Source organism: Moschus berezovskii, chromosome 7, assembly GCF_049115385.1.
Source record: "Moschus berezovskii isolate FMDL1 chromosome 7, NW_MosBer_1.0, whole genome shotgun sequence".
Taxonomy (NCBI): domain Eukaryota; kingdom Metazoa; phylum Chordata; class Mammalia; order Artiodactyla; family Moschidae; genus Moschus; species Moschus berezovskii.
Genome location: NC_142466.1, coordinates 109,719,805 through 109,739,170, shown reverse-complemented (window position 1 = coordinate 109,739,170; position 19,366 = coordinate 109,719,805). Strand labels below are relative to the sequence as shown.

Sequence of the window (19,366 nt, the reverse complement as noted above, 5' to 3'; positions counted from 1 at the left end):
TTTTATGGCGGCTCTCCAAGTATGCAAGGAAGTTATACTCAGTCTCTAACTGGTAAAACTGTACCTGCTGGTTGCGGGCCCTTGGGTGAATTACTTAATATCTCTGGCCTCGGCTCTAAAATCAAGTAATAAAAGCAGCCTACCTCATAGGGATTGTTATGAAGAGCTCAATGAGGCAGTAGGATACTTAGTTTCCATGAAGACAGCAATGAGAGCAGCACCTACCTCGTGACAGTGTGCACTCAAACATGAACTTCAGTTCAGTTCAGTCGCTCAGTCGTGTCCGACTCTTTGCGACCCCATGAATCACAGCACGCCAGGCCTCCCTGTCCATCACCAACTCCCGGAGTTCACTCAAACTCATGTCCATCGAGTCGGTGATGCCATCCAGCCATCTCATTCTCTGTCGTCCCCGTCTCCTCCCAACCCCAATCCTTCCTAGCATCAGAGTCTTTTCCAGTGAGTCAACTCTTAGCACAGTGCCTAAACACAGGAAGCCCTCGATAAATAGTCATTATTGTTACTTCTTAGTCTACTGTTCTTTCTAAATTTGGCAAAGGTATAATCCCCTCCAATCCTTTGATTTGTCCTTCGTCTGTTTCCCACTTGGGTTCCCAGCTGGCTCAGTGGGTAAAGAATCTGCCTGCAACGCAGGACATGCAGGAGACTCGAGTTTGACCCCTGGGTCGGGAAGATCCCCTGGAGGAGGGTATGGCAACTCGCTCAAGTATTCTTACCTGAGAAATGCCCTGGACAGAGAAGCCTGGTGGGCTATGGTCCATTAGGTCGCAAAAGAGTCAGACATGACAGCACGCTCATGAGCACGCACGCAGAGCTACTCCATAGCTAACTTTTCTTTCTAACCTTTGCTGTTCTTATCTGGGGAGTGTTCAGGGTGTGCCAGTGAACCCTATCCACTGCACTTCCCAGGGAAGGATGTTCTTCACCCATGTTGAATCAGGTGGTCAGTAAGTCACTTCAATTTGATTCCAATCTGCATTTATAGTCTTTGAAATGTCTCCAAGTTTCAGGTTTCTTTAATCTCTATTTTCTAATGATAAAAGATTTTTTAGTGGGTGGTTTCCCTGCTGCCAAGCAATTCTCCAACTCTAGTGGGGTGTCCTACAATTCAACTCAATTCTATTTTTTCAGAGGTAGCATCAGATTATGCAGATTAGAAAGTCCCACAAGACTGCCCTTCACTTCAGATGTCCATTGCAAGCCTGTGTTTGTGATCCACTGGCTATAAGTCAGAGGCTCCCACAATCTCTTCTCCTTGAGTTCTATAAAATTTGCTTGAGTGACTCATGGGTGCTTAAGTCGCTTCAGTTGTGTCTGACTCTTTGAAACCCCAAGGACTGTAGCCCGCCAGGATCCTCTGTCCATGGGATTCTTCAGGCAAGAATACTGGAGTAGGTTGCCTTTTTCTCCTCCAGGGGATCTTCCCGACCTAGGGATCAAACCTGTGTCTCTTATATCTCCTGCATCGGCAGGCAGGTTCTTTACCACTAGCGTCACATGGTTTGCAGAACTAAAGAAATTCATTTACTCATTAGATTGCTACTTTATGGCAAAGTATATTAAACCAGACAAATCAACAGCCAGATGAAGAGATATATAGGATGCAGTTCTGAACAAAGAAACTTCTCTCCTTGTAGGCTGGGGCTGGCATGGTGGTACATGTTAGTGTTCTGGTTCCCAAACCTGGAAGCTCTCAGAACCCTGTCCATTTGGGGTTTTTTGGAGGCTTTATTACATAGGCATGATTGATTCCATCATTGGCCATTTGTTATTAAATGCAGTCTTCAGCCCCTTCCTCCTACCAGGAAGTCAGGGGCCAAAAGTTCCAACCCTCCAGTCACTGTAGTTGGTTTCACAGGCAACTAGCCCCCATCCTTAGAGAAGTCACCTTATTAATCTAACAAAAGACACCTTGATCACTCTGTGCTAAGTTGCTTCAGTTGTGTCTGACTCTTTGAGACCCCATGGCCTGTAGACTGCCAGGCTCCTCTGTCCATGGAATTCTCTAGGCAAGAATACTGGAGTGCGTTGCCATTTCCTTCTCCAGGGGATCTTCCCGACTTAGGGATTGAACCCGCATCTCTTGTCTCCTCAACTGGCAGGAAGGTTCTTTACCACTAGCACCACCAGGGAAATCCAACTCTAGCCACATAGGAAACTCCAAGGGTTTAGCTCTGAGCCGGAACTGGGATGAAGATCAAATATTTATTGTAAATCATGACAACATACCTTCTCCTGTTTTTATATTTCTAAAGACATTTCATTAGCATTTTGAGAAGGAAAAAAGATTGTTCAAAGTGAAACCTTGAAATGTAAATATATACATTATAAGATGTTTTTGCCCATCTTACATTTTCTACATCCTAAGTTTCTTAAGAATAGGTAAGAGGTAGTTAACTGTACCCCTTAATTCTAAGCTATAACACAGCACCATACACCTTGGGTATTTTTTGAAGCCATAATAAACGAAACTCTTTTCATGGTTAGTTTCTAGAAAGTTCGTGGGCGTTTTACAAGTTGTCCAAATCACAGGCAGAAAGAAATCTAGTGAGGCATCTCATTGGCACTCCCTAGCAGTAATTTCCCCTGGGAATCTGGCATTAAAACAAGCTTCTATGTGAAAAGATGGGACCCATCTGGGTAATGTACATGCTAGGCCCTATGCTCCTCTCACCTCACTACAGGAGTTACAGTCCATAGGTAAGCCTGGTCATCTTCTGTCCCACAGAGATTATCAGAGCTATGCCACAGAGAGTTTATGAGTACTTAAAGCACAGCCCATAGACAAGTTTCTTTATTCTAAAATCACAAGTTGACAGAGTTTGTGTTCATCTAATATTCATGTTTATGATTATAAACACATAAAATGAGATCTGCGGGAATAAAAAATACACGTTTATTTTGAGTTGAAGATTCAAAATAAGTAGGTTATTCCTAGCGAGTATACCTAAATCAGGCTTTCCTGGTGGCTTAGACGGGAAAGAATCTGCCTGTAATCAACGCAGGAGACTCAGGTTTGATCTGTGGGTGGGGAAGATACCCTGGAGAAGGGAATGGCTAACTACTCCAATATTCTTGCCTGGAGAATTCCATGGACAGAGGAACCTGGCAGGTTACAGTCCATGAGGTTACCAAGAGTCAGACGTGACTAAGAGACTAACACTTTCACTTTCTCAAGTCTAAATCCATAATTACCACTTGTGTGTAGCTTAATAAATAAGGCTCCAATTTTTTAACTGCAGCACAAACAATGGGACCCGGAGCCAGAAGGATTGTGTGTGTGTTAGTTGCTAAGTCTACGTTAGTTGCCCGACTCTTTGTGACCCCATGGACTGTAGCCTGCCAGGCTCTATCCATGGGATTTCCCAGGCGAGAACACTGGAGTGGGTTGCCATGCCCTTCTCTAGGGGAATTCCCCACCCAGGAATCAAACCCAGGTCTCCTGCATTGTAGGCAGATTCTTTACTGTCTGAGCCAGCAAGGAAGTCTGATGTGTGTGTGTACCTTTCCTTAAACATACACAGACAAACTCCTCTCCAAGATAATTTACTTGGTCTTTTGTCTCTTCCAGAATCATACCAAGTACGGACACTGGTGGGCTGGAGGGTGTGTCACACTATGCAGGTAAAATGAAGATGTCACCTTGAGAGGGTAGCAACGTTGAAGCTAGATTAGACGACTTTGACATCCAACCAAACTCCAGTCAGGAAGTATTTTCTAAGTACCCTCTCAGTTCAGTTCAGTCGTTTAGCCGTGTCCGACTCTTTGTGACCCCATGGACTGCACGATGCCAGGCTCCCCTGTCCATCACCAACTCCTGGAGTTTGCTCAAACTCATGTCCATCGAGTCGGTGATGCCGTCCAACCATCTTACCCTCTGTTGTCCCCTTCTCCTCCTGCCCTAGGGGTTATAGGAAATTTAGCGATGAACAGGATGGAGGCTCTAGCTGAAACCTGATATTTACAGAGCAGATTTTTCAAATGGCTCAAGACACCTAGAGAAAGAAGGATGGAGGTATGGAAGGGAGGGAAGAAAGGTGAGTGGGTTTGGTCAAGAAGGTAGGCGGGACAATTTAATTCTGGTCTGCTTTGAGGTCTCTAGCTCCTCTAAAAGGCAAGAGATTCTCATGGTATCACCCATTTTACAAAGTTATAACTCATCCCACTATCAGCAAAAAAAAAACCTGGGAAGCCAGTAAAAAAACCACATATAAACAGACAGATATTAGGTTTTCTTAAGTTATCTTTTTTTCCACTTTCAGTCCATACATGGACTGTAATCTTCTACATGGCAAATACTGGTAAAAGTAGCTAGGAGACAGTCCCCTTTTGTCCTTAGTTTATAACATTCCCTTTACAATGCAATAATACCCTGAGTGATACTTCACTGAATAACACTAGAAAAAGGATTGTGATGTGGTGACTTTTGGCAAGTTCTCAGTTCAACATCATTTTGATGAGACTGCTTATACTTGGCCCTTACTTAAATCAAGATATTTTTAAGAAATGATACCGTCTCATCTCTCTCACTGATCATTTACAATTTCACTTCTAAATATCGATTCTACAGATAAACTGACATATGTGAAATGTTATATGAACAAAATTATTTGTTGCAGGGCTATCCTTAACAGCAAAAAATATTGAAAAAACAAGCTAAACATTCATTGATAGGGCACTGATGTAGTAAATTATTTCCATAGAATGGACTGCTTTGTAGCCATAAACAATGAAGAAGCTCTTACATATTGATAGAGAATGACCTCCAGGGTATATTATGAGATGAAAAAAGATGGGATGCTGTATACTATGATTTGTGAAAAAATTTTTAAGGGAAAAGAGTATATGCATATTGTTTGTAAACACCTATACTAACTCTGGAAAGACTGAAGGCAGGAGAAGGGGACGACAGAGGATGAGATGGTTGGATGGCATCACCGACTCAACAGACATGAGTTTGAGCAAGCTCCGGGAGTTGGTGATGGACAGGGAGGCCTGGCGTGCTGCAGTCCATGGGGTTGCAAAGAGTCGGACACAACTGAGCAACTGATCTGAACTGATACTAACTCTGGGGGCCACAGAACATGCAGGATCTTATTCCCCAACCAGGGATTGAACCTGTACCCTCTGCAGTGGAAGTGTAGAAGTATGGAAGCCTGGAGTCTTTACCACTGGACAGTCAAGAAAGTCCCAATGATGCTAATATACCCTTTAGTCACCTGAGCCCGTAACATCTGCTTCTCGACCCAGCTTCTCTAACACTGGGCTAGCTACTTTCCCCAGCCCCCATGATTTCTCCAGACAGTTTGCCAGGAAGCAGCAGCAGGAGGGGTTTCTGAGCTTTACATATCCTGTTTTAGTGACAAATAATATAGAAGCTCTTATTTCTCTTGCCCACTCTCACCTTTCTCTACAAAGAAGATCAAGTATACAACTACATTCTTCACAAAAGCCTTTAGAAAAGCTTTTATTTGCCTGGTCCGAATAGGACAGCTCAAATTTGATATGTCAAACAAACAAACTGAAAAGGTCTTTTAGTTATGCAATGATAGAAGTGCCTAAGTCCAATGGGGAGTGGATCTTCCAGTTACTATACTCCACTTCTCTGATACCTTTTGTTGTTGGCTAAGCCACATCCTGGAATAAAGAACTCAGGAGATGCACCCTTTCAAACTCCTCTTAGAGGACCCTTTTGTAGTCTTGACGCATTTCCACCATGCTAACCATGAATGCTTAAGTATGATTTATGTTAAGATCTCAGTGTTTTATGAAAAGTGTGAGAACAGTGGGGACAGCCCTGGATTAGGCAGCAGAGGCTCTTACCTGTAGACATTAGTTTGCCATATATCAGCTATATTAAGCAAATCACCTGAACTCAACATGCACTAGTTCCTTTACTGCAAAATGGATATAAAAATACCCACTCTACCCATCTCACAGGTTTGTAAGGATCAAATAAGTCAAAATACCTCCTAATTCTAAGGTATTGTAAATATGAGATATTATTAATGATAGCTTGCTTTCTCATTAGAGGACAAAAGTAATCTCTGAAAGGAGATGTCCAAGACACATCAGGGCTCACTTCCATATCACTGAAAACATACAGATTTGGGACTTCCCTGGTGGTTAAGAGTTTGCTGCTAATGCAGGGGACAGGGGTTCCAGGAGTCAGAAGGCCTGGGTTCAGGATCTGACTCTTGGGGCTTGTTCCCTGTCTGACCTGAGAAACTCAGTCTCTTCACTCATTTGTTCTTGTATTTTTGTTCATTCATTCAAGTTTATTTTGCACCTATTGAGTGAAGGTACTGTGATGAAACCCTCTCCTCAAGAAGCTCAGTCTGATGGAGAAGGGATCCATACAAATAATTAAAATACAGTAGCAGATGTACTAAGGTACAGGTGATGCACAGGGTGATGGGACCTGATAAAAAGCCATCGGAAAAGGTAGGAGAGAGGAATGGGCACCTGTGGGGACACAGCAGCATTCCTCTTCTTTCACTTCATGAACTGAACAAATACATTCTAGATGCTCTAAATGTCTCAAAATTACATAAAAACTCTGTATAGTTTGATAACTCTACTACCTATTTAGGGAAAGACTCAAACTGGCTGAAAAAAAAAAGTCTGCTGACATTTTACTGGTTGCTAAAGTTTTGCTCTCTTCACATGTTCCCCCCCCAAATCATTTCTCTTATTTACTTTTGTCATGCAGGTTTCCATGTCATTATGCTGCATTGCACAATGTCCTCAGCCTACAAAAGCAGGTTGTATACAAAAACCTAGGTCCTTTGTGCAAAGGAAAAGAGGTAGGGTGGACCCTTCTCAACCCTTTCCTTCTCTGCAGGGCTCTGTATTCCTAAGGATGGGCCCCTCCTCTGCTTGGGGATATTACCTAAATCATGAAATGATATTACTCAAAGCAATGGAAACTTCAAAAGCACTTCCTTCCCAGTGCCTACTAAGATTTCTCTTGGCATAAACTACTTGTTTTAATAGGATTAACAGTCAGACCCTTTCTGACTTCTCATACTTAGTCACAAACTACAGAAAAGATTTTTTTTGATGGCTTTATTATGCTAAAATCTGCATGCGGGAGTGCAGGCATCAGTCAGCAACCTGCCTTCTCTCTTCCCTCCCTTTCCAACCATGCCTGGCTTGCCAACTTTAAATGGCAGTTATCTGGGTGCTGCCTGGTTACTGACTTATCTGACATATTTCACTAGTTGAAGTCATCTTGTCACTATAAACACTTGCTTTTTCAGTGAGAACTGTCATCTTTTTCTCTTTTGCAGCATGGCTGGTGAGGAAGGCAAAAAGAAGAATCAGCAGCAGAGGCAAACTGGAACAAGGAGAGGAACAGGGCTTAAGAAACAGATTCTTAGGAGGATGGTATAAACTGTTACCTTTAGAGAAGCCGTTTAATTTTATTCACATTCAGTCTAGAATACTTCTTTTTCTCGATTCAAAGTCGAGATTATAATCCAAAGAAGAACAGGATGGAGCTTTTTAACAGATGAATACTAGTGCCCTAAGTAATGTTCACCATACCATATTTCACTCAGCCCTCACATCAACTCCACATCTTAAACCATTTGCATTTTTAAAAATATCACCCATGTCATTTAGAATAAAAAATTCCATTTCCTACTGGGCTAAGCACAAGCTTGGCCTTCCATGTATTTGACAAGTATGGTCCTGGTCTCCTTTTCTATTTTAATCCACTATTTCCCTATATATACTATTGTCTTAGACTCTCAGCAAACTATTGCACAGAATTTTCTTAATCAACTTAACTAATGACACATTAGCTAGGCTATTTTCCAGTATCAAGGGAGCAACACTTTAGCTCTCTCTCTCAGTGAAACTATGTGTTCATTGAGGGTATCAGTTGTGTTTATTATCCTAAATATATTATTTAATAAAATACTAGGTAAAGCAATGAAGTAAAAAGGAGAAGAGGAAAACAACAGCAACAGCTATTACTGAGTACTTACCACCTGCCAGGCATAGCTCTAAGTGCTTTAGGTGAATGACCTCAGATAATGTCACAAGAAGCCTAGGAACTAGATACTATTACTATCTCTATTTCACAAAGGCGGTACAGTGAACAATGTACCCAAGGCCTACACAACTCATAAGTGGCAAAACAATTTGGCTCCAGAGCTTAAGAATTTAACTCCTATGCTATACAGACTCTCAAGAAGTTGTTTATGAAAACTGAGCTGAAAGCTAAGGCAAGATTAGGTAAAGATGAGTCACACAGACACTCACAACTATACTCCACTCTACCTTGTATGTGAAAGTAGCTATAGATAATACATAAACAAGTGAGCATGGCTGTGTTCCAATAAAACTTTATTACAGAAACAGGCAGCGGGCCAGGATGAGATTTTGCCCTTACACTGTAATTTGCAAAACCCTGAGACCCACATTCCAAGAAAAGACTTGTTAAAAAAAATGGCAAAAAGATGTTTATGTTTTAAGCTAAAATATAAAATGCTTAAGGTCCACGGGTAACTAATATCTGTATCATTCCCTACTTTAATTTACTATTTTTTTAAGCTAGCCAATTACTAGCCTTAACCGCATCAGATAAGAGTGCAACTTGTCTTAAACTTGGAAAGCCTTGCCTCACTTCCACTTGGAATCCCAATCCCAAACCTACATTCAATTCATAATCCTAACACCACACTTAAGATCTAACTTAGTTATAATTTTAAACTATTAGTTTTAAGATCATTCACCAGAACAGATTAATATACTATATAGTACCTGCATATAAACACTGTCATCTCTGTAGCAAAACTGTTGATAATTCAAAAGGAATTGTTAAAATTAATGCTTTCTGATTAATCTTCAGGGGGGTCAATACATTTCACAAATACATCTAAAAGCTATATACTTAAGCAAAACAAACAAAAACACTTTATTCAAACTTGAGACAAGGTAGTGCCTATTTACCGCCGTATCCCCAGCAGTACTATCTAATAGATGTCTGGTAGATTTTAGGGAGCCTGGCCCAGAGAGAGTAAGAAAGGCCGGGATGGGAATTCAGGTTTCTTGATTCCTAGTCCACTATTCTACTTCAAGAAGACAGTGGCTTTTTTAGGTGCACTCAATCCTGCAGTTCAAAGCCTGGAAGACTGGGCTTCCCCGGTGATCTAGTGGTTAAGAATCTGCCTGCCAATGCAGGGGACATGGGTTCGATCCCTGGTCTGGGAGGATCCCACATGCCATGGAGCAACTAAGCCCATGTGCCTACTGAGCCCGCACTGTAAAGCGCATGAGCCCCAGCTACTGAAGCCCACACACCTAGAGCCCATGCTTCAAAACAAGAGCAGCCCCTGCTCTCTGCAACTGGAGAAAGCCTGTGTGCAGCAATGAAGACTAAGGACAACCAAAAATTTAAAAAAGTAAAGTAAATAAATTAAAAAAAAAAAAAAAAGCCTGGAAGACTGAGGAAGCCTCACCACTGTCTTCTCCTTCCTCCCATTGCCAATCAGAACCAGCAGCTGTGTCCTACAAGGGCAAACTGGGCATGCATATTTGTGGTATCTCTGTCACTAAAAAGGCTGATCCATGATCCAGATTTTAGGATTCCTGCCTATCTAGAAAGGCAACTTAAACACCCTGGATATTCATCTAAAGCTTATCACAACATTGTTAATCAGCTATATCCCAATCAAAAGGTTTAAAAAAAAGTGCTTTGCTGAAAAAACACTCCCAACTTAAGAACACAAGATAAGTGCTCACTGGTCCCCTTCAGCATTTTTAAAAAGCACTATTCAGAAGCTGCAGTGATGGAATGACAATAAACAGTCCTAGGGAGAGGGGGAAGAAAGAGCTGTTACTTATGTAGATTATTCTTCCCTGCACCCAGAGTAGCCAAGCTCACATTCAAAAGACAGCTACCACAAAGGATTCCAGTTCCAGTGCTTAGACTCCAGTTGCATCATTGCTTTAACACTGTCAGCCTTCACGGCTTTAACCATCTTAATCTGTAAAATAAACACAGGAAGCAGACAACAGTCCTGTCCCTCCATTTAACAGAGGAATACTTTACGAACAAAAATTAGACCTACATATAATATTTCTAGTTATCCCACTCCTCTTTTTCCCCCTCCCCTAGAGCTTTAAACAACATTAAAGTCATCTTCAACTGACAAAAGAGACTAAGCTACCCAGACAGTTCACAGCTAGTACAGCACTTTTATCTTTCTGGAAGCTACTTATACAAGGCAAGAGCCATTGCTGGCTCTCTGGGTCACATGGGAAAAAAATATGCTAAGAAAGTAAATTAAGGAATAAGGAAACAAGGCTGAATTACACTACTCAGTCTAACAAAGAGTAAATGAAAACCCGTTACAAGCAAGAGGGCACAGTGCTCTGCAACACAGAAGACACCAAGATGAATAAAACTGTCACCGTCCTTGAGGAGTTTACCATTTAATAGAGGCACACAAACCATAATAAAAAGCAGAACAAGCTAAGTGCTAAGAGGCATTTAATCTCTAGGAAGGAGTTAACCAACCACTTCACTCTGCGTTCATGCTAACAGATTAAAACTTTCAGGTAAGGGACACATGTTGTCCTAATATGATTGAGATCTAGGTAAAGAAGCTAAGGTGGGACATAATCAGCTTATCCACACCTCCTTCGGCTAAGTTAGGCCTACCCAGAAATTTTTCCAAAAATGACACCAGGTTAACCAAAAGAAATGCTTATATCAGATAGAGAGGGTGCAAACTGGAGAGAAGTCGATAACAAATGATGTTGACTTAGGTTTGTGGCAAGAAGATTAAGCAAAACCCAGGCCAAGGTTGGGGCCAGGGATTTCCAGCTTCTGAAGTTTTCTCCTCTCCATCACCCACCCCCAGAACATCCCAGCTCTCCTGCTCCTCACCTGCGTAGGTGGACAGTAGGGAAGGAACTTCTCTCCAGAGGTATGCCTACTCTATGAGAGTACACAGTACTTAAGGGTTGATAACATTCTTGTTGACCAAGCAGCTCGCTAAGTCCCTAATCAAGAAACCAGGGATCCAGCCCCAGTCAGCCCTTTACTCTCTGTGACCTCGGACTAGTCATCCAAGTGCTGAGTTCCTGTCTTTCCGTATTTGTGAAGTCTGGGATTACGAGGAGACTGGGATTGAATTGGATGACCTCTGAGGTCTTCAAGCTTCTTGACCAGCCAGCACACCGAAGCACTGGACAAACAGCTCGTTGAACAAATAGCGAGGGCGGCCACAGGGAACAAGCGGCAGGGGGATCAGACTCGTTTTATAGACAGGGAAACGGAGGCACGGAACACCCCGACCCAAGGTCACTCCAGTTATGTCCCAATGGGGGCTGGGCCGAAAGCTCAGGTCTCCGGACCTCCGGTCCCGGGCCCTTTCTCCTTTCGCGGAGCAGAGAAGAGTGGCGTGGAGGTCCCTGTCCCGGAGAAGAAAGGGCTGTGTTCGTGCCGGGGTTGCGAGAGGGGCAGAAGAGGCCTTACCTTTCCAGATCGAGTCCCGCCACCGGTGCCTCTCTCTCTCAGATCCCTAGTCCGTCACACCTCCAGGACTCCTCAGAAGCCCCTCCACTTCTGACCCTCGCGACGTGTCCGAGACCGCCACCGAAGCGACGATTCCCGCCCCTACCCCGCCCCCTGGCGCGCTGGCCAATCGCCGCCCCGGGTTTCGGAGCGCCCGCGGATCTCACCGCCTCTGAGGGCTGGAGACGCTTACGTCACTTCTCAGGCCTCGCCCGCCAGGCCCTCTCATTTGCCTTTGCTCCACCTTCTCCAGGGCCTCGTCTCCTCCCAGCCCAATAACCAGGCGAGAGTTCGTCTGGCCGGAAAGCAGCACGCCGCCGCGGCATTTTACGACGCCGACGTTGACAGTCTTTGGAAAAGCTCCGACTTCCTCCCCGAAGCGGGGCGAGAGGCGGCGCGATGTTCGGTGCGGGCGACGAAGACGATACCGACTTCCTCTCGCCTAGCGGCGGGTGAGTGCAGAAGCGTGGGCAAGAGGGCGTGGCTGAGAGCCTGGCAGGTCTGTCGGAGGGGGTCGCTCTCTTTTCAGACCTGTTCCCAACTTCCGGATCCAGAGACCCTTGCCACATTCCAGGTCCCAGAATCTGGGCAGACCTGAAACTGTGCCGAGTGTGTCCACCCGGATTCTGGACCTGAAGCGCAGTATGACCATAGGGTTGGAGTTTTTGCTTTCTGGGACACAGTTTCTCCTTCTGTGAAGTGGGTATGATTGTTGATAAAAAATACCTAAGAATTTGTATGAGTCCACCGGTGCCGATATGAGGCTTTCTCTGCTCTCTGACGTTGACCCTTCAGAACTGGCCCTGGTGGGTCAGCTTCAGCATCCTTCAAGGCCTAGCTCGGATGTCACCTTTTCAGTGCGTTCCCTTCTCCCTCGGCCCCAGGCAGAATAAGTTGCTTTCTTTTTCTTATCCCCACAACTACGTGTGTTTACCTTTATCTTTGCACACCGAACCTACTAGATTATAAGCCCTAATAGGACACGGACTGTTTAGTCTGTTCTTGCTGTCTGTCCAGCGCTCAGCACAGTACCTGGCACATAGTGACTGCTCTAGGAGGTGCCTACTGAGTGAATGATAACTGTGAAATTGCTCTCTAAAGCTTAGAGCCCATGTAAGAAACTGCGATTGCTGTCCCCTGTCCCCAGTCTATTTACATATATATATACACACACACAAACACACACACAAGTCGGGTACAGGTCTTCAAAGAGGCAGGGCCTTGTCTCTTCCAGTAATCATTTTAACCTTTTCCCTTGTGATGTGTCAGTAGACAGCTTGCCTGCCTTCAGACTTGTGAACTGCCAAATTCTGATGTTTGCAGAGCCGTTCTTTGAACATCTGTTTAACCAGTTCTGGCCTGTGAGAATTCCGTGGACTGTATAGAGTTGGCGCAAAGAGTCCCTGGGGACTGAGAGACTTTCACTTTCACTTTCTTTGAACATCTGTTTAACCTATTTAAAAAGGTACCGAAGAATGATGAAAACACCGGTATACAATCCTACAATCCTTATTCTACTAAATGCTTAGAGGTTACAGAGATGATTAAGCTTCTCTGTGTGCTTTTAGATTGCTTCTAGTCCTGGTGGAGAGTTCAGTACATAACTGACATAAAATGGCATTGGCTCTGTTTTACTCTTAAGCAGGATCTTTTGAGTTACATGGTGACTAGTTCTGTATTAGCCATCCTAAGTTCTCTTTTCATTCTCACTGCCCTGTTCCACCCCTGCCCTCACTTTGGATGGCCTGCATCCACTGAGTTTCGTCTTTCATCTTTCAGTTGCTCAGTTATTTTAGAGTTAAGCAACCTTTGGTTCCTTTTTTTCCTACTCCACCCAAAGCATTCACTGATATTTCCACACATCCAGTCTCTTGCTGCTGACTGTGTAGTCAGCCGTTTGGATGAATGTTTTTTTCGTAACAACCTGTTTTTAAATGGCTGTACCTTTTGAAAATTTACGAAGTATGCTTTAGATTCACATCCTTCACTAGGTGAAAGTGTTGGGAGGGACGTTTAAGTGAATGTTAGGGTTCCCAACTTATTTTAAATTTAATTTTTATTTTATACTGGAGTGTAGTTTATTGACAATGTTGTTCACATTCTTTTCCCATATAGGTTTAAATGAATGTTAGGGTTCCCAACTTTTTTTAATTTAATTTTTATTTTATACTGGAGTATCGTTGACTGGCGGTGTTGTTCAGATTCTTTTCCCATCCGTTCAGTTCAGTCACTCAGTCGTGTCTGACTCTCCGCAACCCCATGAATCACAGCACGCCAGGCCTCCCTGTCCATCACCAACTCCCGGAGTTCACTCAAACTCACGTCCATCGAGTCGGTGATGCCATCCAGCCATCTCATTCTCTGTCGTCCCCTTCTCCTTCTGCCCCCAATCCCTCCCAGCATCAGGGTCTTTTCCAGTGAGTCATCTCGTCGCATGAGATGGCCAAAGTATTGGAGTTTCAGCTTTAGCATCAGTCCTTCCAGTGAACACCCAGGACTGATCTCCTTTATAGGTTATTAAAGTAGAATATTAAGTAGAGTTTAGGGGTTCCAACTTTGGTGCAACAAACACTGCTGACTGAAAATTCCTGGATAGATAATGACAGTCATGTGCTTTTACTGGCCTGAGATAAGTTCTTGGTGGCTCAGCTATGCTGCTTTCCTGTGCAGGCTTTTCAAGGACTTTAGAAGCTAGTTGTAGGCATGAGACTCTGCCCCTAAACACAGACACCAGCTAATTGAATGAAAAAAGGCTTAGTAAACAAAGGTATACAGAGAACTTTTAAGTTTAAGGTTGAGAATACAGAAAGCTTCACCAGCATTGCCTGATTCAGCTATTCCTATTCTGATTCCCTGTAAGGAAGTAGAACATATGACAGTGAGCACTGCGGCTGCTTTTCAGTTCCTCTTGTATATTACTTATAATTTGTAAGTATTCTCCACTAAAAAAGATGCACGACATGAGAGTTGCGAGTTAAGTTCTATTTGGGACAAAATGAGGACTGCAGCCTGAGAGGCAGCACCTCAGATAGCTCTGAGAGACTGCTCAAAAGAGGGACTCAGGGAAGGTCAACATATAAGATTTTGGTGAAGGGGGAGTTCAGTGCAATCCAGCTTACTTCACAAGAGGTTTTCTGATAGTTGAAAGGATCTGATGTCATCACGAAGGGATTTAGTGCTTTTCTAGATATGAAGAGATGATAAGATTGGGATCATGATATCAGTTCTTGAAAATACCCAACTATCTGAAGACCTGTTCTACCAGATACCTTGGAGCATAGAGTGCCTCACTCCACCCTGAACTCCCTCAGGGGCTGTTGAAGGTCAACAGCTATAGCAGAACAGAGTTCAGTCTCCACAGAGGTAGTGGCAAATGCCCTTGTTGTTGTCTCTGGCAATACTCTTGGCAGGAGCCAGTTTGTAGTTGACAGTATCTTGACTTCCCTGTAGCTCAAACGGTAAAGAATCTACCTGCAATGAAGGAGATCAGGGTTTGGTCCCTGGGTCGGGAAGACCCTCTGGAGAAGGAATGGCAATCCTCTCCAGTATTCTTGCTTGGAGAATCCCTTGGGCAGAGAAGTGTGGTGGGCTGCAGTCCATGAGGTTGCAAAGAGTCGGACATGACTGAGCAACTAACGCATGCATGCATGACTTAAATGTGTGACTTACTTGATTCTATTTGAGATAGTCAGGCCTAAAAGAAGTGGGAGTATTGGTGCCTAGGATGGCTGTCTAGATGATTAATAATGTGTGTTCCAATCTTTCAGTCCTCTTGGTCCATGGTTAACCTAGAAGTAGTAAAGTGATCATCAGGATGCTTTTTTGTTTTTAGTCTTGGCCCCTTCTCCACTTTGAGACTGAAATGAAGTTATGTGAGTGTCGACCAGGTGTATGGTACTTGGCTTCAGCTGACAAAGATAAGGCACACTTTCTGCCACTAGGAAACTTCCAGTTTAGCAATGGAATGAAACAGTTCAGTAATAATAATCAAAAAGCATTTTTAGGGGGCCAGTAATATATATACTTGTGTTTTAGATTATGTAAAAGTTATATGTAGACAAAGCTGATTAGCATAGTAATGATAAATCCCCATTGTAGAGGTAGAAAAAGGAAATTTAGAACTGATCATCAGAAAGCATTTTTAAGTTCTATAAAAGATATAGAAAAGCCTCGATTCTGAAGTTGATTCTGCCCCCAGTTAGGAATGTGACTTTGAAGTCACTCACTTCCCGTCCTTGGCTCTCCATACCCCAGTCTGTTAAATAATGGGGTTGTTCTCGGAGTTCTTTGAGACTTTTCCCAGTCTTGCAGCTTTGTATTTATGCTGATATCAATTCATAGTTCCAGGTCAGCTTGTGCATCAATCAAGCATGCTTTGTTCCTTCTAGGGAAGGAAGTTGAGTTGAATCGACATTTTTAAGGTAATGGGATGTGTTATACCTGTGTATAAAACATATTGTGTACTTACTCTGTGCCAGGTACTGTACTAAGTATGACATATGTAATATCGTAGTAATTTCTCTCTACTACTCTCTGAGGCAGTTTTTACTATTATTCTCATTTGGCAAATAAGGCTCAGAGAGGTAGGTTGCTCATGGTCAAACAGCTAAAAAGTAGAAGAACCTGGATTTGAAATCAGGCAAGCAGATTTCATATGCCTGACTACCCATGTGCAACAGTTTAGAAAAGAAGTACTTTAACAACAAAAGGAATCCCCATTTATTAAAATATATTGATATATCCTAAATGTGTATATTTCTGTTTTGAATGAGAAAAGAAAAGGAATATAAAACTAAGGTTAGATAAGGACTTTGATGCCTAAATGCATTGGCTGGCATTTACTTTTTAAATGTGATTAATGCTGTTTTTTTCCCATGAATTATAAACTTTTCCCATGAATTATAAACTTAGAGACTAAAGTCCAGAGTTAGCAAACTCATTCTTGCTAAAGTAATTAGGGGGATGTGTACATTTGAGAACACTTTAGAAGTAGAAAATGTAATAATTTAGAAAAAACCTGTGCCCCTGGTCTGTGTAGAGTTCATTTTAAAAATTAATAGAAAATGGCTTTAATCTGAAAGATAATTGGGTTGACCTGACTTTTGGATTGACTTGCAGTGATCAGTTGGCTGGCCTTTAGGGCATCTATGGAGCATAGTTTACCTATAATACTTTTGTCTTTCTGTTGAGAAAAAAACTGCAAAATTAAAACGGTAAATTCAGTACTCATAGTTTACTGAAGCTAACAAAGACATTCATGATTTGTGCATAAAATCTATTAATCTTAACAAGGTTTTAAGGTTTGAAATTTTTTCACAAAATTAAAGGCATTGCTGTGCTTCCCTGGTGGCCCAGAGGTTAAAGTGTCTGCCTGCAATGCCGAAGACCTGGGTTCGATCCCTGGGTTGGGAAGATCCCCTGGAGAAGGAAATGGCAACCCACTCCAGTATTCCTGCCTGGAGAATCCCATGGACGGAGGAGCCTGGTGGGCTACAGTCCACGGGGTCGCAAAGAGTCGGACGCGACTGAGCGACTTCACTTCACTTCACTAAAGGCATTGCTCAACTCTCCTAGGATCTTAAAATTCTTTTAGGGAACCTGCTCTGATTGCCCTAGGTAAAAGGAGATCGCTTGGTCTTCTTGAAATTTCATTAGCATTTGTTGATATCTTAATGTGGAGTAGGCCAGCACTGCTCTCTATGTTTGTAATCTCATTGAAACCTCTTAGTCCATTAAAGTAGGCATTGCTGGCCCTATTTACAGGAAACTCACACTATACTCACTACCTTGAGAAAACAAGGTATTAGTTTAAAATCATATTAAATTTATTTTGTAAACTCTGCTGCTGCTGCTAAGTCGCTTCAGTCGTGTCCGACTCTGTGTGACCCCATAGACGGCAGCCGACCAGGCTCCGCCGTCCCTGGGATTCTCCAGGCAAGAACACTGGAGTGGGTTGCTATTTCCTTCTCCAATGTGTGAAAGTGGAAAGTGAAAGTGAAGTCGCTCAGTCGTGTCCGACTAGTAGCGACCCCCTGGACTGCAGCCCACCAGGCTCCTCTGTCCATGCGATTTTCTAGGCAAGAGTACTGGAGTGGCTTGCCATTGCCTTCTCCGTTGTAAACTCTAGTATACATTAAAATTATCCATGGGAAATAGCCAAAAAAAGTTGTTGGGAAGCTTCGATATTTACTTTACCTAAACTAAAGATGGCTTTGGAGAAGTGGTGCTCAGAGCTATATTAGACTTTGAGTTCACTTATTGAGCCTATTACATACCAGACCATAGGGAAAATATAGTCAAGTTTGTTGTTTAGTCTCTAAGTTATGTTGGACTCTTTTGCGACCCCAAGAACTATAGCCCACCAGGCTTCTTTATCCATGGGATTTCCCAGGCAAGAATACTGGAGTGGGTAGCCATTTCCTTCTCTAGGAAATCTTCCCAACCCAGAGATCAAACCCATGTCTCCTGCAATGAAGGAGGATTCTTTACCACTGAGCCACCTAGGAAACCCATATAGTCAAGTAGTGCTCATAATAAATAATCGATTACCATGTTAGATGATAAATGGCTGAATAACTTTTATTGATCTCTATGAAGGAAATGGCAACCCACTCCAGTGTTCTTGCCTGGAGAATCCCAGGGATGGGGGAGCCTGGTGGGCTTCCGTCTATGGGGTCACACAGAGTCGGACACGACTGAAGTGACTTAGCAGCAGCAGCAGCAGCATGTTATACTCCATAGTATGTTAGCATGATCTATATGTTATATTCCATATAACAGCCACTTGCTATGTATCTCATGTTATAGGTTACAGTTATATAGTGTGTATCTAATTCCCTTGTTACAGTATATAAGCTACTTGAAAGCAGAACCCAGTTTTGCTCACTGGTGTATATGTAGCACTTAACATAGGGTCTGGTGCATATTTCTTGAATGAATGAAGTACAGAGTTCTCTGGGAGCCTGTAGGAAGATCAACTAACCTAGTCTTTGAGATTAAGGAGCAGCTTCCAGGGGAAGAATGTTTCAGGCAGAGACAATAGCATATCCAAAGACTGGAGATTAGAAAGATTGTGCCTTATATGAGAAATTAAAAGTTCCGCTGTGTAACCATAGCCTGTGTTTGAACCTGAGACTGTTATCCTTAGGAAGTCCTGCTTACAAGGTTGACCCTTTGCTGGCAGCTGGGAACTTGATTGACAGACAGTTCGCCACAGTGATATAAAGCTTTCCACAAATGATAAGGGCAGCTCACTGTGCCTCAACTGTTCATGCAAATGCTATGGTTTATACTGAACCTTGTCTTTCTTCTTGAGAGTCCCTTGGACTGCAAGGAGATCCAACCAGTCCATTCTAAAGGAGATCAGTCCTGGGTGTTCACTGGAAGGACTGATGCTAAAGCTGAGACTCCAATACTTTGGCCACCTCATGCGACGAGCTGACTCACTGGAAAAGACACTGATGCTGGGAGGGATTCGGGGCAGGACGAGAAGGGGATGACAGAGAATGAGATGGCTGGATGGCATCACCGACTTGATGGATGTGAGTTTGAGTGAACTCCGGGAGTTGGTGATGGACAGGGAGGCCTGGTGTGCTGTGATTCATGGGGTCGCAAAGAGTCAGACACGACTGAGCGACTGAATTGAACTGAACTGAGCAGCTTTATTCATAATTGCCAACACTGAGAGTCTAGAATTTTGGTACATGTTAGAAGGTTTCTATGTGACTGTTGCTCTCTAGTTGCTAAGTTGTGTCCAGCCTTTACAACCACGTGGACTGTAGCCCACCAGTCTCCTTTGTCTTTGGAATTTCC

The 19,366-nt window shown here is 43.1% G+C and overlaps 2 protein-coding genes and 1 long non-coding RNA gene across 6 annotated transcripts in view; 2 read left to right on the top strand and 1 right to left on the bottom strand.

Annotated features, from left to right (window-relative positions):
- SLC31A1 (solute carrier family 31 member 1) overlaps positions 1-11,662 on the bottom strand; it is a 36,309-nt gene extending 24,647 nt beyond the window's left edge. For both annotated transcript variants that reach the window (XM_055427617.2, XM_055427618.2), the window contains exon 1: positions 11,516-11,662. The gene's annotated coding sequence lies outside the window, so the exon portion shown is untranslated. The remainder of the gene's footprint in view (positions 1-11,515) is intronic.
- On the top strand, positions 3,591-7,703 carry LOC129557072 (uncharacterized). Its single transcript, XR_008686162.2, has 3 exons — positions 3,591-3,645; positions 6,734-6,827; positions 7,314-7,703. It is a non-coding gene; the product is annotated as an uncharacterized LOC129557072 (long non-coding RNA).
- A 188-nt stretch (positions 11,663-11,850) lies between the features above and the next one.
- FKBP15 (FKBP prolyl isomerase family member 15) overlaps positions 11,851-19,366 on the top strand; it is a 58,465-nt gene continuing 50,949 nt past the window's right edge. For all 3 annotated transcript variants that reach the window (XM_055427608.2, XM_055427607.2, XM_055427606.2), the window contains exon 1: positions 11,851-12,006. In XM_055427608.2, coding sequence (XP_055283583.2) covers positions 11,954-12,006 — 53 coding nt within the window. In that variant the 5' untranslated portion in view covers positions 11,851-11,953. The remainder of the gene's footprint in view (positions 12,007-19,366) is intronic.